Below are 23,653 nucleotides of genomic sequence, written 5' to 3'. Positions count from 1 at the left end.
CTCTGCAGCTACCAATAGGTTACAGACCCAGGTGGTCACACGTCTATGTACATTAATCAGTGTAACCATCACCCTGCATAATTCATCCCATAGCCGGACCCTCTTCTGGGATTAGGACAATGCTGAATGATTCCCATAGATAGAGGTTATGATGATATCACGTTATTGGGGTGGAGTTTAGCCCGGATGGGGAGCGGGTTTCATCGGATGCTCCGTGTATTTTGGCTGCATGGTCCGAATTAATCTGTAAAACTGCCATATATTGGGACGATGTGTGCAGGACAAAGGAACCAATCACATTCTGCCAATATTCTAGTGCAGTTTTGTATGGTAGCTATGGGTTACACTACCTTTTTCCTGTGCTATTGCTTCCATATATACCACCTACCTCCAAGTTCCTCTTCTGCAGATTACCCCCTATAACTTATATAAAAACACTGCACACATCCTGACTGACCCTCTACAGATCTGCAGATACTAACTGAGCCATTTGTAGATGATGTACAGTTTATAAACCAGTAATAACCTTAAACCTGGACTTATTGAGACCAGTGATGGGCACCAGGTGGCCCTCTGAGCCGTCCTCTGTGGCCCTCAGCTCCTTCCTGCTTTATTGTTAGATGTGTTTGTTGTAGCGTGTAATACGTGTAAAACACCTGATGATATGTTATTAAAGATAGGTGTCTCTTTCTGTGATTACATGTAGTCTTTTACCTTATTACTGAGATTAAGGGTAATGTGCGGCCCTTAATAAGCTTATAGGGCCACCCATGCGGCCCCTAAAATGTATCAGCTTATCCATCGCTGATTTAGGGTTATTTACTGAACTGTGGGTTTGAAAAAGTGGAGATGTTGCCTATAGCAACCAATCAAATTCTAGTTATTTATTTACTACATTCTACAAAATAACAGCTGGAATCTGATTGGTTGCTATAGGCAACATCTCCACTTTTTCAAACCCGCAGTTTAGTAAATATACCCCCATGACTGTTTGATTGCTGATCTTACACGGTTCTTAAATGAACTCTGGTCCTTACAAATCATTATTTCTACAGAACCTGTCACTTTCCAGTCTCACTCACTTACACCAAGTGAGTTAGGCTGTTATTATGTCTCAGAGTCTCAGCTCTGTCATTATCCTGTCTGCAGCTGGATAGGATGGGTGAGAGCTGCTTATGGCCAATATCACACAGAGGGAATGATAAATCTACCACAATTCCAGTATTCTCCATTAATAACAGCTGCGGAGACAGAGTCGCTGGATTATGCCAGGCACCGGGCATTCTATCTATCAGCTTGTGAAATAAAAACAAGGAGACATACAGGGTATAATATACATTACTTTCATGTCTGAGCTATAGTCCACGCATCAGCTTCGAGCACAAAGGTGTTTATCTCTTGTTATCACAGAAGAAGTTCCAGCCCATCTTATTTCCATCAGTCTTCACTGTTACCTCTTCTCCTGACATCAGATCAAACACCCACATTATACACACTCAACGCGTTCCACCTTTATAGTTTTCTGTGTAACGTTATCTGAGCGCCATGTGATAATCAGATCTAATACCGCTACCTTATGTGAGTTACCGGCTGAAATGACCACCGCTAGGAGTTGTTTTAAAATCAAGAATCTCAAGTTTCAGTTACAACCAGGCAGAATAAGACATAGACATCTTTCAACATGCAATAATGTTTATTGTAACAATTTGCTGTAATAAATATTAGCAATTAAAGTGAACGTTGGCACATTTCCAGAGGAGGCAGATTGTCTGTGCAGGGATGGCTGGTAGTAATGGCTATAAGTGTCCCGTCACCTACCCACAATGGATGTAGTCATCTTTTGGGCTAAAGCAACATACAGGATAATACTAGTGGCATAAATGTGGCACGAGGCACAGAGTTATGTCCCTAGATTCCAGTGGTGTGATAGACTGCATGTCAGCAATGTAGGTTCAGCCCACAGAACGGCTGGATCCATAGAGAGTAGGCAACGCGTCCAGTATAAAGGCATAGATAATAACAGTGTATAGAGCAGGCTGTTCTGTAACCAGGGGCTGGCTGGCAAATTTTAGCCTTAGGGGGGGGGTCAATATTCCGCTCAGGAGTCTATTCGGAATATTTTAAAAGAAAATGGTGGTGGCCCAGTGACCCAGCCCAAGGTAGCCCACTATGGGGCCGCCCCTGGGGGCAGATGTCCCCCCTCCTGGCCAACCAGCCGCTGTCTGAAACCCATAACAACCAACCAGATTTCAGCTTTCATCAGGGTAGCTTCGACCAGTCTGGTGACAGCCGGTTTGGTGGGTATAAGTCCAATAGATCAATCACCCGCTCCGGAGCATCTCTGATATATGGCGCATGATCAATGGGGTCCCAGGATTATAATAAAACAAGCACCACTAACTTATAAATCTCATTTTATGCTGATTGTCTGGTGGGAGATAGGACTATGATATAATAATATGATATCAGACCAATATACTGACTTTACCGTCTATCCAACAGAATAACCCTGAGATAATCATTAATATATCTATATAGTGATCTGATAATAAATATCGCAATATGGAAATCACCCCATTGTCACCATATTGCTTAGAGGAGACTGGGGCAAAATTCGGCTTTCCAACCGTTGTGGAACTACAAGTCCCTAAAAGTTTACATTATCCTTATGACCCGCCCAATACTGAGTCCTAACTGCAGATATCTCCCCGTTCTTCTAATCAGGGAGAGGAATTGAGAAATAAGACTTTAATCTCCTTTTAACAGAGTCATAATAATCTTATTTTAATCATTATAATTCACTTTTATATCTTATTATTGTATACTCTGTATAAAAATAAGTTTTCATTATGGGACCTCTGAAAAGTTTAGGACAACAAAGTCAGATGTGGAAATAATTGACGGAGTTCCTCAATCACCGGGGCGGAGTCCTAGTTGTTCCATTTATGAATTAACGCCTTATTTGGTAACAAATCTACAATGGGGAGTTCTGCCGCTTGCATTCAGCGCAGTTTATCAAACCCCACAAGAGGTACTCCCAACAGGTCATGATTTAAGTATTCTCCATCCACAGGTGAATGAAAAAGATAGCAATGATCTCACATTCCCACATAGGTAAATCCAGAAAACATGACCTGTTGAGTAGAAGATAGCGTTTCTTCACCGTGTTGCTGCTACTAGAGCTGCCAGCGGGTATCAGGAGGGCATAAGACATTGTCTAGTGATGTTTGGACTCTGCACAGTGCCCAGGAAGGAGGTGGCTGATATAATGAGAGTTATGTGGAGGTGTTCCTGCTCCTGACTGTGGGGGGCGCTGTAGCAGAGGAAACGCAGCAGCAGAAGGTGAGTGCAATTATCTTTTTCTATAAATACCAGCATATTAAAATACATCTAGTAAAAAATCTCCAGATAATAGTGATAATATCAGGGAGGGAGGAGTATAAAAAGCACAGAGAGACACTAAGGCGTCACAGGATACAACACAACGACAGAGGGGTCTTGTTCGGATCTGCTGAGAGTACCGCCCTTCCCTGGCTCAGCTGAGGCTCCGTCCTCCCACTACGCATCTGAGGAACTGACATAGAGAGGAGCAGGTTATATCAGGACCACACATCATCATCCACCAACAGCATCAATAATCCAGGCCCGTCGTTTAAATAGGCCCAGCTAATTCTGCAGGTGAGTAATGGACTATTGAGCCCTTTTATATAAGAAGCCAACTCCCCCAACCTTCTGCCTGTAGGTACACAGGGGCAGGTACTAGTTATAACCCCAGCCCACTGCAGGCCGTCGTAGACCAACCATGAGACAAAAAGCCAACAATTTAATGTTATGCAGCCGTTTCACATCATGTCGAACTGATCCAAGAAGGTTCAGCTACTTTAATAACGTTTTATCGGCATAGACTCAGCGGTTCCCAAACTGTGCGCCGCGGCTCCCAGGGGTGCCGCGGCGCTGTCATTGGGGTGCCGCGGGCCAAGCATTGAAAAAAATTAAAAGCACAGAAACTTACCAATCCGCCGGGCGCCGGGACCCAGAAGACTCCTCTCTCCCGCAGCTGTCACTGAATATCGACGTCAGTAACAAGCTGCTGCGGGAGAGAGGAGGCTGCTGGGTCCCGGCGCCCGGAGGATTGGTAAGTTTCTGTGCTTTTAATTTTTTTTCTATGGCTGGCGCGTGGCAGAGGAGAGAGGGAGGGAGCGTGACAGCGGGTCAGAGAGGGTGACAGCGGGTCAGAGAGGGTGACAGCTGGGCAGAGAGGGTGACAGCTGGGGCAGAGAGGGTGACAGCTGGGGCAGAGAGCGTGACAGCGGGGAAGAGAGGGTGACAGCTGGGGCAGAGAGGGTGACAGCTGGGGCAGAGAAGGTGACAGCTGGGGCAGAGAGGGTGACAGCTGGGGCAGAGAGGGTGACAGCGGGGCAGAGAGGGTGACAGCTGGGCAGAGAGGGTGACAGCTGGGGCAGAGAGGGTGACAGCGGGTCAGAGAGGGTGACAGGTGGGCAGAGAGGGTGACAGCGGGGCAGAGAGGGTGACAGCTGGGGCAGAGAGGGTGACAGCTGGGGCAGAAAGCGTGACAGCTGGGGCAGAGAAGGTGACAGCTGGGGCAGAGAGGGTGACAGCGGGGCAGAGAGGGTGACAGTTGGGGCAGAGAGGGTGACAGTTGGGGCAGAGAGGGTGACAGCTGTGGCAGAGAGCGTGACAGCTAGGGCAGAGAGCGTGACAGCTGGGGCAGAGAAGGTGACAGCTGGGGCAGAGAGGGTGACAGCTGGGGCAGAGAGCGTGACAGCAGGGAAGAGAGGGTGACAGCTGGGGCAGAGAGGGTGACAGCTGGGGCAGAGAGGGTGACAGCGGGGCAGAGAGGGTGACAGCTGGGGCAGAGAGGGTGACAGCTGGGGCAGAGAGGGTGACAGCGGGGCAGAGAGGGTGACAGCTGGGGCAGAGAGGGTGACAGCTGGGGCAGAGAGCATGACAGCGGGGAAGAGAGGGTGACAGCTGGGGCAGAGAGCGTGACAGCGGGGAAGAGAGGGTGACAGCTGGGGCAGAGAGCGTGACAGCGGGGCAGAGAGGGTGACAGCGGGGCAGAGAGGGTGACAGCTGGGGCAGAGAGCGTGACAGCGGGGAAGAGAGGGTGACAGCGGGGAAGAGAGGGTGACAGCTGGGCAGAGAGGGTGACAGCTGGGCAGAGAGGGTGACAGCTGGGGCAGAGAGCGTGACAGCGGGGCAGAGAGGGTGACAGCTGGGGCAGAGAGCGTGACAGCGGGGAAGAGAGAGTGACAGCTGGGGCAGAGAGAGCGTGACAGCGGGGAAGAGAGGGTGACAGCTGGGGCAGAGAGCGTGACAGCAGGGGCAGAGAGGGTGACAGCGGGGCAGAGAGGGTGACAGCGGGGCAGAGAGGGTGACAGCGGGGAAGAGAGGGTGACAGCTGGGCAGAGAGGGTGACAGCGGGGAAGAGAGGGTGACAGCGGGGCAGAGAGGGTGACAGCTGGGGCAGAGAGGGTGACAGCTGGGGCAGAGAGGGTGACAGCGGGGAAGAGAGGGTGACAGCTGGGGCAGAGAGCGTGACAGCGGGGAAGAGAGCGTGACAGCGGGGCAGAGAGGGTGACAGCTGGGGCAGAGAGGGTGACAGCTGGGGCAGAGAGGGTGACAGCGGGGAAGAGAGGGTGACAGCTGGGCAGAGAGGGTGACAGCTGGGGCAGAGAGCGTGACAGCGTGGAAGAGAGGGTGACAGCTGGGGCAGAGAGCGTGACAGCGGGGCAGAGGAGGGTGACAGCTGGGGCACAACGGGGCAGAGGAGTGTAACAGGGGGCAGAGGAGTGTAACAGGGGCAGAGGAGTGTGACAGAGGGCAGAGTAGGGGAACAGCGTGAGAGAGGGCAGGGGAGGGGGGACATCGTGAGAGAGGGCAGAGGAGGGGGGACATCGTGAGAGAGGGCAGAGGAGGGGGACATCGTGAGAGAGGGCAGAGGAGGGGGACAGCGTGGCAGAGGGGGCAGTGTGTCTGGATGCAGAGGGGGCAGTGTGTCTGGATGCAGAGGGGGCAGAGTGCCTGAGGGCAGAGTGTCTGGATGCAGAGGGGGCATTTTTGCATACAACTAAATAAGTATTTCTGTCCTGACCTAAATACTTATTACAATTTTTTGACCCAACTACTTCTAAAACAGGACTGCTCAATAATTATTTTGGAGGGGTGCCTTGAAAAAATTTGGAGACTCTAAGGGTGCCGCGAACTGCAAAAGTTTGGGAACCACTGGCATAGACAGTGTAAATCCTGAAGAGATGGTAAGCAACGTCCCGTTGTGAAAACACATTACAGTTATATTGCTGTGTTTGGGGGGTACGTATGTTTGTAACCATCCTGCTTTTGCATATGTTGGGGGCTTTCTAATTTTGTTCTGAATTTTACTTAATCACCAACCCCCCCTGTTCTTCCCTATAACAGAACTATGGTGGGGGTCCGTCGCCATTCACTGTACTTAGTAGGGTCCAGGCACTCACACATCGATGGCGCTGCGGGGGACACATAATTAAGGTTAATAAGACACTACTCACTGATCTTCTTTTGCTGAGTTTCTGCTCACAATGAACGGGACGGTGTCCGACCTCCCCACCTCCAGCTGATTCTTCTCCAGGTTTATCACACACTGAAGAACACAGAGTATAATCATCACTATTCCTTTCTCTCCTCTGACAGACATTGTGGGTACTGGAACATAAAGGTGCCCCCACCTCCAGAATACTTTAATGTCTTGTGTGAGCCATCCTATAACCTTTTACTGTATGCATTATACCATAAAATATCATTTCTGGTTTGTATATAATGTATAAAACCGAGTCTGATTATATAAATACATTGCTGAAATGCATAGAAAAAGTTATGTACTCAGTAAATGTTGCAGGAAGGTATGCTGTAGGTTAGTTATCTGAAGGCAGCTAGCTCTTCTCAGCTATCAGACTTTTGTGTGGCACCAACAATGTCTAGTAAATCCGCTGCTGCCTTCTAGAGTTCCTTTGGGCCATGTTAATGATCACTAAATGGTTATAAAATGTGTTCTCTCTGTACACAGATACTGAATGTAGCCTGTACTTCCTCCTACGTTGTCCCAACCGAGTCACATATGGTACAAGCTCTGGCTGAGCATAAACCATAATGGGTTGTTTCATAAAAAATATAGTACAGTTAGCGCATTGTTCTGTAACCATGGAAACCAATAATGTATCAGGATTGATCAATGCAAGTACGACTGATGAAAGCAAATGTGTGATTGGTTGCTGTAGTTACAGCACGTGGTTGGTGGATGATAAATGACTTGTATGGAAGTATATTAAGAAATTTAATGTGTCGTCATTTTAAAATAATATGTATTCTGTAAGTTGTAATGTGGATTTACAGAGAGATATTGGGTGTAACTTCCAGCAGAATAAGCTGGACCAAGATGAATGAACAGAGATCCCAGTGAATAGCTGACCCTAAGTGAACAGATGGTTATTGCACCCTGTAATATCTATTAAAATGTATGTGAATAAAATAATATATAATATAAGAGTTATGCTGATTCTATGTATATGCTGAATTTGTATTTTTTTTTTTGTAAAGATGTGAAGTTTTATGTACATTGCATGTTACAGCCCTAAGGTGGATGAATAAACATTCTGTGTTAGGTTCAATAGTATTAAAACTGTAGAAATATACAAATAATTATTAGTTTCACATAAATAAAGAAGTGAGAGGACAGATCAACTTTATATCTGATCATTACACACGAGATTGATCATTTGGATTTGCAGGAAGATCTTGTACCTTCAGGGATCGCAGAGTCTGAAGCCCGAGCGACATACTCCTCTCATTGTCATCTGGGGGGGGGGGGGGAGAATATCAGGGTTATTGTGACAGCATTGCACATAAGACCCCCCCCCCCCACCTCCCCAGCAGATGGTATAATCCAGGTGTCCATCACTGTATCAGTGGCTAAATCGCACTCATCTGGTTGTTGATCAACCGAATCACAAATGTCTTTCAATCTTTCATACCCAATCAGATTAGATTATTTTCTGATCAGTTATAGTGAGCCAATCAGATCTACAGAGGTTGGTCAGTATGGTCAAATTGACCAACTAAAATCACACCTTGGACTAAATGTATCAAGCTGCGAGTTTCCTGCAGATTTGAAGAGTGGAGATGTTGCCTATAGCAACCAATCAGATTCTAGCTGTCATTTTGTAGAATGTACTAAATACATGATAACTAGAATATGATTGGTTGCTATAGGCAACATCTACACTTTTCAAATCTGCAGGAAACTCGCAGCTTGATACATTCACCACCATAACAGCCGGGTTGGAACTACAACTGAATTTGTAAGAAATGTAAATAGATGGTAAGCCTGGAAAAAACTAAGATATTGGGGCTTATTTATCAAAGGTAAAGAGTGAGAGGTCGTGCTCGTCTTTGCTCCATTCTATACAACAATATTAATATGATTCGCCAGCTTTGCATGGGGCTATTTAGCTTGTACTCTGTTCTGCAATCAAAATATATTAAAATGTATTCATTCACTGATCATGAGCAAGTCAGCAAATCAACCTCTGCAGTTATTCTGTGATAAATGCAGCTGTGAGATGTTTATCATCAGTATATTTGGATAATCACGGTCATCTGTAACACTGTTAGTTTATGTACTGAGCAGCGCTGTGTTTAGACCAGGGCTCCACAGTGTTTGTGTCAGTGGCCCCTGTATAACATCCGTGTGTTGAGAAGGCCCCATGTGTCCTGGTTTATATGTAGGGAGTCATGTCTGACCTATCACAGCAGCGCTGCAATCCAGAGAGATGTTGCCCAGCGTCACCGTCAAATGGTCTAACTGACCGATGGTTTTCACGTTATAGGGTAAAGAAATGTTCTCGTCTTCATTCTTATAGGACCTGAAATGTTCCTTTAATCTGAGGAAGGAAGAGAGAGGTTATGACCTGCTGTTATATTACGTCAGCATTAACGGGAGCGACGTTTGTAACGCTGCTGATCTACGTCTGTAACGCTGCTGACCTACGTCTCTCGTCTCTGTAACGCTGCTGACCTATGTCTCTCGTCTCTGTAACGCTGCTTCCCACGTCTTTATAATGCTGCTGACCTACATCTCTGTAACGCTGCTGACCTACGTCTCTCGTCTCTGTAACGCTGCTGACCTACATCTCTGTAACGCTGCTTCCTACGTCTTTATAATGCTGCTGACCTATGTCTCTGTAACGCTGCTTCCTACGTCTTTATAATGCTGCTGACCTACGTCTCTCGTCTCTGTAACGCTGCTTCCTACGTCTTTATAATGCTGCTGACCTACGTCTCTGTAACGCTGCTTCCTACGTCTTTATAATGCTGCTGACCTACGTCTCTGTAACGCCGCTGAGCAACATCTCCGTAATGCTGCTTCCTACGTCTTTATAATGCTGCTGACCTACGTCTCTGTAACACTGCTGACCTACGTCTCTGTAACACTGCTGACCTACGTCTCTGTAACACTGCTGACCTACGTCTCTGTAACACTGCTGACCTACATCTCTGTAACACTGCTGACCTACATCTCTGTAACGCTGCTTCCTACGTCTTTATAATGCTGCTGACCTACGTCTCTGTAATGCTGCTGACCTATGTCTCTCTAACGCTGCTGACCTATGTCTCTGTAACGCTGCTGACCTATGTCTCTGTAACGCTGCTGACCTACATCTCTGTAACGCTGCTTCCTACGTCTTTATAATGCTGCTGACCTACGTCTTTATAACGCTGCTGACCTACATCTGTGTAATGCTGCTGACCTACATCTCTGTAACGCTGCTTCCTACGTCTTTATAATGCTGCTGACCTACGTCTTTATAATGCTGCTGACCTACGTCTCTGTAACGCTGCTGACCTACGTCTCTGTAACGCTGCTGACCTACGTCTCTAACGCTGATGACTTACGTCTCTGTAACGCTGATGACTTACGTCTCTGTAACGCTGCTGACCTACGTCTCTGTAACGCTGCTGACCTACGTCTCTGTAACGCTGCTTCCTACGTCTTTATAATGCTGCTGACCTACATCTGTGTAACGCTGCTGACCTACATCTCTGTAACGCTGCTTCCTACGTCTTTATAATGCTGCTGACCTACGTCTTTATAATGCTGCTGACCTACATCTCTGTAACGCTGCTGACCTACATCTCTGTAACGCTGCTGACCTACATCTCTGTAACGCTGCTTCCTACGGCTCTGTAACGCTGCTTCCTACGGCTCTGTAACGCTGCTGACCTACGTCTCTGTAACGCTGCTGACCTACGTCTCTGTAACGCTGCTGACCTACGTCTCTGTAACGCTGATGACTTACGTCTCTGTAACGCTGATGACTTACGTCTCTGTAACGCTGCTGACCTACGTCTCTGTAACGCTGATGACCTACGTCTCTGTAACGCTGATGACTTACGTCTCTGTAACACTGATGATCTATGTCTAACGCTGCTGACCTACGTCTGTAACGCCGCTGACCTGCGTCTGTAACGCTGATGACTTACGTCTATATTATATATGCTCTATATTGCATTATTTGTTTTCTGTACAATATCCTTATACATTTTGCACATTGATGCCCATATTCGGATGAATCATTTGTACAAACAACGGGCCATGGAAGCTGGTTACAGAGCTGTGTGCCCCACTTCTGAGTCAGCTAACAAAATGGTACAAGTCCCAATGGGGGGATGTATGTATGTGTGTGTGAGTGGACGGGGGGGGGGGGGGGGGGGTGACCTGAATTTTGGTTGAAACCATGAAATACAGAATAGGATTTGATTGATAATAATGTTCTTTTGGGGGGCCCTTCCTGTGCAATGATTCCCCAGTTTGTTCAAGAATAACCAACCAAGGCTGTCGTGTGCCTGAGACAAGGACGATGAGACGCAGGCGGGCTGCACTGAGGCTCTTTAATCCAACTCCTTCTGTATCTGTTAGACAAATATGCTGCCTGGTACATTAATGAGCCCGACCTCATTCTGCCAGGGAGAGAAACAGCTTCAGCATAATTCCCACTGCTGTGTACAACATGTAACCCAGTGAGATGACTGCAGTAACAACACACAGCATTGTACTCTGTGCTGTACACGTGTACATCAATGTACCTAGGAAGTTATAGTCTGATTCCTTGATGTGATGTCACAATGTTATGACACTATAGTTCCACCCTTGCTTGGGACGTAATTTGGGATATTTATGAAAACTGGTGCAAAGGTACAATGTGGTGTTGCTCAGAGCATAGGGGCCTGATTCATTAAGGATCTTAAATTAAGAAGTCTTTTATTTCAGTCTCCTGGACAAAACCATGTTACAATGCAAGGGGTGCAAATTAGTATTCTGTTTTGCACATAAGTTAAATACTGTCTGTTTTTTCATGTAGCACACAAATACTTGATAGCTTATTTGTACACTGAAATTTAAAGTTGATATTTGTGTGCTACATGAAAAAAACAGTCAGTATTTAACTTATGTGCAAAACAGAATACTAATTTGCACCCCTTGCATTGTAAGGTTTTGTCCGGGAGATTTAAATAGAAAACTTCTTAATTTAAGATCCTTAATGAATCAGGACCTAGGTTACAAAAGAAAATAAATCTGACAATTACAAAAAGCAACACTCTGCAGCAGCGTCCGCACTGCGCCGTTACTTACCCCAGTCTGTCCAAGCAGGCAGAGGAGATGATGTTGTACTGACAGGATGTGTCAATCTTTGCCCTCACCTCCTTAGCAGCGCACTGCGTGAGACACGGGAGAAGAGACATTACCAGGAGGAAAGTGGGACATGTTCAGTCCGCGGGGGCTCATCTCACAGCAGGGAGACAGAGGAACGGTTTGTATAATAGGTGAGATCCTGGAACTGTCTGCAGGTAGTTGTCAGATGTGGTAATGATCACATGACCCACTTCGTTTTAACCCCTTCACTGCCTGCACTGAGGAGGAAACCTTAAAATCTCCTCTACTCTATTTGTATGTCATGTTTGTAGCCTAATCAGGATAATTAGAAAAACAACCTATTGATGTGATCAATTCTAAAATCTAAAGTTACTTTAGATAAAATGGTTTCTAAACGCTGGGTGTAGGCAAACAAGGGTTAATGTATTTTGATGTATGTTTCAGGGGCCTGGATTGTATCACCTGGTTTTCATTTTGAGTTACCTGGTGCCACAGACTGGCGGTCAACCCTTTAGTTTTTTGGCCACTCTAGAATTCCTTTGGGGTCACTCCAAGTTCTGTGTATGATCATTATGTCAAACAATGGATCAAAGTAATACTTTCAATAATCCATGTTTGAGAAGACCTCAGTATAAGTTTCTGACTGCTGAAATAATATAACATCTGCCTATGTTACATACATGTGCAATATTATTATTATTATTATTATTATTAATTTTTATTTATAGGGCGCAACTAGGTATCCGTAGCGCCGTACAGGGACAGACAGAAACACGATACAGGGTGAGACAGCACAGTACAGTTAACAGAAATCACAGTAAGAAAGCTATAGGGATAATTCTCTTAGGAATCAATAAAATGTATTCATGTTTCATATGCATATGTGCAGAAAATCATACCCTGTTTAGTGGAATTCATGCCATATCTCTGTTTCAGAAGAGAGTTATAATATATTTATAGACCACTGTTACTGTCATTTCACAATGGAGGGATGTTTGGGCCTGAAAGATCAAGGTTTAAATGTGATGAAATTATTTTAGAAATTGTCAGTTTTTGGAGATCAGTCGGCTACATATATTGTCCAAACCATTTAGTCTTTACCCAGGCAGAAGATTACATAAAAAGATTGTTAGTGTAGTGTTTACTTTTCTGTGTTTTAATTCTATTTTATTTTAAAGAAATTGTTTTACATTTACATTTTTATATGTCAATTTGTTATCACCATTTTCATTCAATACCATGTCTATTCAATAAGCATTGTGACCTTTTGTTATGCTAAATTCCAAATTATAATGTTCTGTCTTTGTGTCATTAAAGAATTCATGTGTCAGGTTTGGTTTTTATGATGCTGCATTTGTCCAGGGAGTTGTTTGGTTTGTATTTACTCTGATTGAATTAGCTTGTGATTCTAGTTTGGATAGGTCAGGAGACTGAAGATTTCCTAAGAGCGTCAGCTCTTGAACTAAGTCTTACTGGCGACAGAAGTTTGGGTTTAATTAAGGGTGTGAGAGATCATTTCGGGGGATTTCAGTCATTTTTAGATATACCCAGGTGAGTTGTGTCGTAACACTGTTGGTAACATCCTAATGACACAGTAGGCGCTCTAGTGCTATATTGTATACTTGGTGTTAATACAATATCTGTACCTGACACCAGACAAACACGGCATCGTCTTCTTCACTTTTTCTGGGACTCTCCACTTTTCCATGGTGCACTTTGTTGCTCTGAGCCAAGAATTCGCTCTTGGGGATCCATGCAGTTCGGTTGTTCCTCAGTTTCGACAAGTTGGTCTCCAGCAAACGCCGCTGCAGAATATTGTGGGGTTGCTGAAAGAGAATTAAACTGTCAGAAAAGTTGAAAGACAAATATACATAGCACTTATAAATACGCTTGGCGGACACACACTAGTGTCGTTCACTAATGACCATTTCTGTTATGTAAAGAGAGAAGTGACATTTTCAACACTGTCCCACAAAATATTTGTCTCGTTCAATATTTGTGGATATTCACCAAAGGAATTTGACCTTAAATATTTTGCTTCGGCAGAGTAGCGCATCTCCAAGCACACTCCGAGTAACGTCACAACGCTTCATACGCTAAATATTCACCTGTAATAAAATCACATTGGGTCTCACTGCTAAAACCTTCACGTTCTCTTTGTAGTTTTCATAAGTTAAATCCTTGAGTTGTTTTTAAGATTTTTTTTTTAATGTCAAAAGCACAAAACACATTTCGCCCGCTTGCAATTTTTAAAGAAACAGCCACGTCCACTGTCAACCTGTTTATAATTAGTAACACAGCTTACACAGAGGAAGCTGATTAATTAGCAGCTTGATTAATTAGTGCACAATTGTGCTGCATATGTTTTATGACATGAAGCACAAACAAGACAATTTATCCTGCGCACTCATCACAGGCATTAAGACATTTATACACCCAGGCAGATATTCTGAAATAGTGTCAGGGACATTGGTGTCAGGCAGGCTAATCTGTTACATGTGTAACACTGTATACAGATATGGAACACAAACACAGCGTGACATATTCACTGGCCAAGGTCATCATAATAGACTTTTATTATATTTTCTTTTTTTTTTCATTCTTTATAAAGTCAGCAAAAGAAAAATATAACGACAAATAAACAGTACTTGCAAGTTATATATAAACAACACAACCAGATGTAAATTAATTCATAATATATTTATATTGTTTTTTAAATACTGTACTTCAATGAATGTCAACATAGACAACAAGCACTGAGAATTGTGTCTGACAACTATAAACGTACTGGGAAATAAAGTAAATATTAACAAGCGGGGCAAAAATCGTGGACTGAATTATTGTACTGTCTGTGTAGATCATTAATCTGTTTTAATCAGAATTTCAGCTACAGCTATAAAGCTTTTTAGCAGCTCAATATTGTAGTAATAAAACAGTCACTTTCCCTGCAGTATTTCAGTGAGTTATTTAATGCTATAGATTATAGGGAAGATTTATCCTCCTCTCCATATTCTGCCGACTCAAATCAGCTTTTCTAACACAATGAAAGAAAATAAATTACATATCAGGCGCGAAAGTGACTGGCTTCTAAGTCTCATTACCCTGTGTGCGCAGAGATCTTTAATTTACTAATCACTACCTCACACACAGTGGAAACCTTGGCAATTCACCCAGCAAGTAATAATTTTCTGTTACCCATATCTAGATTTGGGTTTTAAATTAGAATGATTCATTTTGGAACAAGCTATAAAGTGCATTTGCTCTTTCCACCACTTACATATGGTCTGGGTACATTAGGAGTGTGACCACAAGTCCTACAGGAAGGTGAATGCAGATGGATAAATGGCCACTGAAACTATCAGCAAAGGCTCACTGACACCATTTATTTTAATGGTTTCCCATTTGCTCTAATGGAGACATTATATATATATATATATATATATATATATATATATATATATATATATATATATATATAACATTTGTAGAGCATAACTTTATGTACATTCTCTGATTGTATGTTCTTTGACAAAGGGCGATTGTGAAACAGATTAGCATACCAGCACACCTCTTGCTGTAATGTCACAGAGGAGGGAGGTTTGAGCAAGAAAGACCAAGGTTTATATTCATTGGCATTATTATAGTCAAAGTGAAAATATGCCCTATCACTGTTTTCACCAGAAAAAGGGCTCTTCACCCTTTCATAAAAATGAGACTCTGTTGTCAGCCATATTAGCCTCTGATTGGTTCCCTGCAGTGGCAATCCACAAGCTTACTGACAGGAAGCCAGGTGTGCATAAGAGAAACAGCCTCCCCCAGGATCAAGCCACAATTCAGATATCTTTTTCTTCGTTAGTGCAACCTGCAATATGGGTTTCGAGGTCCATTAATTGTCATTAGATGACGGCTGAGTCAGTAAGAAAACACGTGCGAGCTAATCTGGCTTAAAAATAACCCGAGACCAGTTTAATTAAATTGGCACACTGATCCCAAATACATATATAGGGTGTTTAAAGGGGTGGGGGGTGCATGACAATAACACTGAAAGAATGCAATAAATATAATTAAACAGATTGGAATTTTAATTCATATAAATCAGTTACATAAACGCGTTTTTTGGATTTATAGACAATGTTGTTTATTCACTTCTATAAACTGTATTTATTAGTGAAGTCTCCGTGTTCTCCCCGTGTTTGCGTGGGTTTCCTCCGAGTGTTCCGGTTTCCTCCCACACTCCAAAAAACATACTGTAGGTTAATTGGCTACTTTCAAAATTGACCCTAGTCTCTCTCTCTGTCTGTGTGTGTGTGTATGTTAGGGAATTTAGACTGTAAGCCCCAATGTGGCAGGAACTGATGTGAGTGAGTTCTCTGTACAGCGCTGTGAAATTAGTGGCGCTATATAAATAAATGGTGATGATGATGATGATGAAGTCCTGGAGACTATAAGGTTGTCCACTTGTGTGTTGCGGGGGATTGTGGGAGCCGCTGTCTATACATACATTATATGTAGAGATACTGGGAATTACACTCAGCATAGAGAACAAGAGAAGTCATACTGTGCCACTGCCTATACATTATATGTAGAGATACTGGGAATTACACTTAGTATAGAGAACAAGAGAAGTCATACTGTGCTGCTGTCTATAGATTATATGTACAGATACTGGGAATTACACTCAGCATAGAGAACAAGAGAAGTCATACTGTGCCACTGCCTATACATTATATGTAGAGATACTGGGAATTACACTTAGTATAGAGAACAAGAGAAGTCATACTGTGCTGCTGTCTATAGATTATATGTACAGTTACTGGGAATTACACTCAGCATAGAGAACAAGAGTAGTCATACTGTGCCACTGTCTATACATTATATGTACAGATACTGGGAATTACACCCAGCATACAAGACACGAGAAGTCATACTGTGCCACTGTCTATACATTATATGTACAGATACTGGGAATTACACCCAGTATAGAGAACAAGAGAAGTTATACTGTGCCACTGTCTATACATTATATGTAGAGATACTAGGAATTACACCCAGTATAGAGAACAAGAGAAGTTATACTGTGCCACTGTCTATACATTATATGTAGAGATACTGGGAATTACACCCAGTATAGAGAACAAGAGAAGTTATACTGTGCCACTGTGTATACATTATATGTACGGATACAGTCATACATCTGGGGATTACTGGTGCGGTAATGTCAGTAAGATCGGCTCAGTAGACAAGTGCAGCAATTTGTTCCCGCTTAGACTGTAAGTTATATGTGGGTTGTGTGTTGTCGCGTGTCAGCAAATTTAAGTGACAGATGGAAAATATGAATAATCCCAGCAGACATATCACTTATTATGAGCTGTTCCTGTGATTAGCGTAGGAGGAATATAACACCTCTGGTGCCGGAGCTGTGACCCCCTCTGGAATATAGAAGCTGGCGCTGGGTGACTGGCACCAGGATGGTTAATGGGCGCAGCTGGCGAATCTCTGGAGCAGTCGGCGTCTTTGTTGTTTCTGCTTTGAAGGTTTAACTGGGAATATTTTGGCTGAGTTAGGAGACACTGAATCATCTTATAACAGGAACTGTCATAGCTGCTAAATGTGGCACAATGCACTGATCAACCTGGTGTCAGAAGTCCCAGTGATATATTATTATTATTATTATTATTATTATTATTATGGGCTCGTTCTTTTTCTGAGATCCCAAACATCTAACACTATGGGGTAAATGTATCAAGCTGAGAGTTTTCCGGCGGGTTTGAAAAGTGGAGATGTTGCCTATAGCAACCAATCAGATTCTAGTAATTTTGTAGAATGCACTAAATAAATGACAGCTAGAATCTGATTGGTTTTTCAAACCCGCAAGAAAACTCTCAGCTTGATACATTTACCTCTATATGTTACATATATTGACTTCTTTCTGGGAATCAAAAGCTATTAGGGCAGCTCCATTGGTATCATGATGTGAGAAGGGGAATGGAGGCAGCAGGAATCCACAGACTGAGAGTTAAATAGTGGTAGGAGCAGGGTCCCCCAGCAGCACAGAGTATATCAGGAGATGAGTGATGTATTAGTGAGGACAGGGCTGCATGTGACAGGGGCAGTGACATGATGGGAGGAGGGGAATGGAGGCAGCAGGAAGCCACACACAGCGTTATATAGTGGAAGGGCAGGGTCTCCAGCAGCACAGAGTATATCAGGAGATGAGTGATGTGTTAGTGGGAACAGGGCTGCATGTGACAGGGGCAGTGACATGATGTAAGGAGGGGAATGGAGGCAGCAGGAATCCACAGACTGAGAGTTATATAGTGGAAGGAGCAGGGTCCCCCAGAAGCACAGAGTATATCAGGAGATGAGTGATGTGTTAGTGAGGACAGGGTTGCATGTGACAGGGGCAGTGACATGATGGGAGGAGGGGAACAGAGGCAGCAGGAAGCCACAGACTGAGAGTTATATAGTGGAAGGAGCAGGGTCCCCAGCAGCACAGTGTTTTTTTTTTTTTATACAAAACTCTTGCAAAACTGACACAGGCAAATTGTGGTGTTAAACACATCTGTATTTGACATAATGTTTATATATCCAACATGCTTTAATTATATTTTTTAAACAGAATAAAAGACTTGGCTTATCCAGGAGAGAAAGGTGGACACACACAAACAATCAGTAATGTCTCAAACACAGCTGATCGGGATCTACATGAAAAACAGTATTTATGTTATCGCTTTACCAGCCCCAGTAGGTGACACCTAACCTTTATCCAGGGTTCTATGAGCGCAGAGGACATAGTAACGTGCAGCTCATTTCATTTGGAGTTGTTGCACTTATTTGTACGCCAAGTATAAAAACCAGAAAGGTACAGAACACGCCCAGTGGAAAACAAGAGCTAAATGAATTGGATGCGGTGGCAAAATGCAAATATTTAGCGCACCGAGCAGTATGACATAAAGTATAAATGCTCATACAATGTGGTGACCCCAATACAGTGCAGAACCCCAATATGATGACCCACACTGGTGGGCTTGTCCTTCCCACCCTCCCAATGCCCCCTGTACATTTACATATAACTAATTACCTGTAAAGGGCATCAACAATACTGCTCCCCCCAGTGGGCCCAGCGATGGTCTGGTCCGAGATGAGATGAGAGTTTCCTCATCCTACCTGAGAAAATCGCTCCACGACGTGACAATCTGCCAGCCAATCAGCATACAGTGGCCTCATCCTAAGTTACTGCCAGGAGGCACCCCAATGCCGACCATGCCCCCTATAGGTCAGGGCAGGCTCTAATACCTGTTAAAAAAAACAACCGAAATAGGGGGCGTGTCTGGGTGAAGGGGGGGTGGGGAATGATAACATGGTGCAATCCGGCCTAACAGGAAAACTCTGAGGTCTGTGGTCAATTAAATTTAAAATTAGAATTTTTGCAAACAAATGTCCAGCATGATATACAGGACTTTATTTTTTGTAATAATATACTCGTATTGTACTATTGAAGGTGAACACAGTGACGAGTGCACAGCGAAGGCAGCCATTTAGTTCACTAGGAACCAGTGAATTTACTGAGGGATGAGGCACTAACTGCCTCACACCTCACTGAATTCTCATGTATATGACTGTAGGTGACAGGTCTGTCCATAGACAAAGGAAGAGTAACCCTTTCCTTCCCTTACCAGTGGACACAGGGGCTGGGATAGAATGTTTATGTGTGTTGAAGTCGGCGTACGGTGATCAATAGTTTAGAATTAGGCTCTTTATCCGGTTTATGCAGAATTAATCTGTTGACCTGCAGGGGGGATCTCACATTCCGATGCGATGATTTCACCTCAGCGAATCATTCACCAAGGACAAGATGGGTGGAGTCGGTGATACCAGAGACTCCTGGCACTGGGTACTGTACTGGGTACTGTGCGGACACATTATTCAAAATTAGATGGAAAATGCAAATTTTAGTAAAAAAACAAACTCCATCTAGAAGGTTATAATATTACGTGTAGTAACAATGGAAGGATGAAGTATTGTTATAAAATGGTGTTTGCAGCCCCACTAAAACCCTTCACCCCAGGGGCCAATTATAGCTTACAGCTCTGCATTCACCGCTGAGAAGCTGATGAATCACTGTAGGAGCAGGGGCCCCGCTCCTTAGAGGGCCCGGACTACTCTGCTACAATACATGAAAGTCCTGCACGTGGCTGATAATATAGATGGAGTTACAGATAGTATAATATTTGTTGTTGTGGGCGGGGCGATTGGTGCCGGACAAGATGGCCGACAGATAGAGAATGGCATGGAGCTTAGGTGCAGGGATTGCCATTAGGAATTGTGACTATTTCTGTTTTGCTGTAACTGGATTATTTGAATAAACCAGAAGGTTGTTTTACTAGAGAGAAGTTTCTGTGGGTGCCGGTCACCTATCCCTATCCGACACTTCATGTGCGTTGTGCGCTGCCTGATGTACGCATGACATCAGCGGTGGGGGTGGGCAGGGCCGTAACTAGGGCTGTGCGATAGGAGCGACCGCCCAGGGCACAACGCTGAAGGGGGGCGCAGTTTAGGAATATTTTAGGTTAATTTGGTTAAAATTGAGGGCTAGGGGGGCGGCATTTGTTGTTCTCGACCCAGGCGCTAGGATTCTAAGTTACGGCTCTGGGGGTGTGGATTCTTGGGGTACATACAGGGCCCCAGATCATCTTAATCCCCCCACTGTCCCCCAGCCATTATGAACAGAACAGTGACCCCAATTATTCGAAGTTTACGAAGAATGTGGCTCTTGTGTTGGCTTCAAAAGTCTGAGAAAAGCTCTGTTATAACTTATAATGCCCCTATAGTTATATAACCCAGCAACCACCACGTCTAGTACCAGAAAACCATCCTCTACCCCCAAAACAGGAATACCGGACAGACACCGGTCACACCGACCCAGCCAATGACAACTACAAAACACCCCCCTGATAAACGTCCTGAGGTTTAGAGGGCATCTGTCAGGACGCAGAAACGCCGCAGGTCACCAGCTGGGACGCGAATACGACATGTATGTAATGACTCCACACAAGCTGTGCTGGTGGTGTGAGGGTTATCTGTCTGGTTGGTGGAGTGAAGTCCAGAGTGCCTGGCACTGCTTACAGAGATGGATTATACCGTGTGTCACCCAGATTCTCACCAACCATATTCATACTCCAACTGCTGCAAACACCTATGTACATTGCAATCTGGATTTGTACATTGTTGCATTAAATATCTTCACCATTTATTTATATAGCGCCAGCAGAATCTGTAGCGTTTTACAACTGGGAACAAACACAGTAATAAAACAATACTGGGTAATACAGACAGAGAGGTAAGAGGGCCCTGCTCACAAGCTTACAATGTATATAAACGTATATAATATAATCTTCCATTCTCAGCATCTGCAGACGTCGTAATTTGAACATTGCTAAATGCCCACTTTTCTGTACATCACCTCTGGGACATGAACGTCACATAAGATTAAAGTGACTATTAATTATCTATTATTGTCTCTTTCCTTTAATCCAGAACAATCTATAAACACCATGATCTGGGCAGGTTGTTGCAATGTTTGGGGTCAATTTACAGGAATAATATTGAGTATTATATGGTTAATTAACTTATAATATAATATAAATTATAGTATTTCAATAGGAATATTAAATTATTTTTAGTTTTGGAAAAGGAGGATCTTGGAGTCTCCTCCGAAACAGCACAAAAGGAAATATATTTTGATCAGGGGGGGTTCAAAATTCCCAAGTTAAGATTTATAGAATGTTGTGGTCACCGCAGTGAAAACATTTCCCCCATTCCCAATAAACATTAATTTGTCTCACTGTGTCCTTGGATGTTCCCAGCTTCTTCAGTCCATCCAGGGGCAAAAGATCCGCAGAATCCTTGTGGATGAACTGGACCGATTGCTTCATCTTCCTCTGCTGCCGCAGAGATGCAGCTTCCCTGAGATCAGTCTCCTTCCTGCTGCCCTCTGTGAGGATCCCAGAATAAAACATCTCCCAGGGTCTGTTCCCAGCTCCGCCGAATGAGCAGGAACGGGGCTATTGTCCGATGCTTTATAGAGGATGCAGCCAACTGACGTACAGAGAGCTGGGAGGAGGCTGCTGTGTTACTGTAGATGCTGGTGCCACCTGTGGCTAGAACTCACATTCATTCCCACGAATATATATATATATATATATATATATATATATATATATATATATATATATATATATATATATGTGGCCTTCTGGAAGTGTCTCTTACATTTGCATTTGGTTCAAAAAAATATTATTATTTTTAGAAGGAAAAAAAAATAGTTATATATTATAGAGGGAGGAGAGCTGTAATGTATTCACTTTCTATTAAGGTCAGATCACCCAAAATGCTCACTGCACATTGCCATATTCCTGCAAAAGTTTATCTCACATCCCAAACATGTATTTGATGCTGAGCTAATATGCCTGTTGTGTGCAAAGCAGCCGTGATTGTATAGATGATGATCGTATGTGATGTGTGTGTCTGGTATTATGGGGAAACGCCGTGGCCAGCGAGGACACTGTTTATTTGGACTTTGCAAACCACAATGGTACAAACGGTCATTGTTATAAGAATACAATTAATTAAATTATGTTTTATTGATGATAGTTTTGCTTTAACATAAACAAATCTAAATCATTTTAACTAAATATATATAAGTAAAGTCGATTTCTTGAGAAAGTTAAACAGACCTGTAGAACTATAACTCCCAGCATTCTATGCAACAAACATTGCAAACAGCCGACATCTGTGCTGCCATGAACTGTGTTCTGGCTTAAAGGGGATTTTCATTTCACTCCCTATGAAACGTATCATTAAACTACAAATGCAGTGTGTTATTAATCCTTGTGCTTAATATATGCAGACTCCCAGCTGTCCAGGACGCTGGCTCCATTATAAGCTGTGATGTGACTATTATAACGATGCTATAATTAGATGTGACACTGTTATAACAATTCCATAATATATATGATGTGACACTATTGTAACAATATTATAATAGACGTGCTCTAACACTATTATAACAATACTGAAATAGCCGTGATGTAACAATGTTATAATTAGACGTCATGTGATACTGTTATAACAATTTTATAATATATGTGATGTGACACTATAACAATACTGTAATTGATGTGATATAATACTGTTATAATAAAACTAGATGGGAATGAATAATTAATAAAGTATTTGTGCTGTACGGTGGAAGATATCAGTGCTATATAAATAAAGGATAAATAACGATTACTGAAACAATTATTATCCATATTTGAAGTATGTAAAGGGTTATGTATATATGGTATTATTAGCAAGGATGAAAAAACACCCACAAATTGAACATGTTTAATCTTTCATAAATTCTAATTGTATTGTATTGTGTGACAGCTACCAATCAGCCTCACAAGTGAGGGGGATCCTTCTTGACCCCAAAAATACCCATCAGAGGCAAGTGAAAGATGTTCTGTCCAGATTTTACTTTCATAGTATATTTATAATTACTAGTACTACGTATTATGTACAGAAATTAGGATTTACAAACTGAGCTCATTTCATGTTACAGAGGGCAAAATTCTACAAAGGTAACAAAGCGGAATGTTGGTAACAATGTCGTCTTCTGTCCCTACAATGCATCTAGTATCCCATCTGTAAAATGATGATTCTGCGGTTGTCCATCTTCTTTAAATTACGGGTCTGTTTATCAAGACCCAGGTATTAGGCTGTCACAGCGATAACAAATCTTCAGCACCCAATTTATCATTAAAATGTCACCAGGGCAGGAGAGCGATGATCACTGGGAGTGGTACGAGGAGGCTTACCGCTCGCCAGGCTCGTACGCTGTCCCCCTGCGCTGTCTGTAACTGGAGCCAGGATGGAGGTTTCCAGCTCCAGATTCAAGAAAAA

General features: G+C 43.3%; 1 protein-coding gene across 1 annotated transcript; it reads right to left on the bottom strand.

Moving 5' to 3' along the window:
• Window positions 1–1,674: 1,674 nt before the first annotated feature.
• On the bottom strand, window positions 1,675–21,815 carry NRIP3 (nuclear receptor interacting protein 3). Its single transcript, XM_075188522.1, has 7 exons — window positions 21,553–21,815; window positions 13,354–13,533; window positions 11,687–11,769; window positions 8,797–8,936; window positions 7,798–7,850; window positions 6,549–6,640; window positions 1,675–3,574 (listed from the first exon to the last, which is right to left on the bottom strand). The coding sequence occupies exons 1-7, from the start codon at window positions 21,724–21,726 to the stop codon at window positions 3,559–3,561; spliced, it is 738 nt and encodes a 245-aa protein (XP_075044623.1). The 5' UTR covers window positions 21,727–21,815; the 3' UTR covers window positions 1,675–3,558.
• Between the last annotated feature and the right edge of the window lie 1,838 nt (window positions 21,816–23,653).

The sequence above is a fragment of the Mixophyes fleayi genome, chromosome 10, assembly GCF_038048845.1.
Source record: "Mixophyes fleayi isolate aMixFle1 chromosome 10, aMixFle1.hap1, whole genome shotgun sequence".
Classification (NCBI taxonomy): domain Eukaryota; kingdom Metazoa; phylum Chordata; class Amphibia; order Anura; family Limnodynastidae; genus Mixophyes; species Mixophyes fleayi.
The sequence above is the reverse complement of the archived record's forward strand: the minus strand, read 5'-3'. Positions and strand labels throughout refer to the sequence as shown.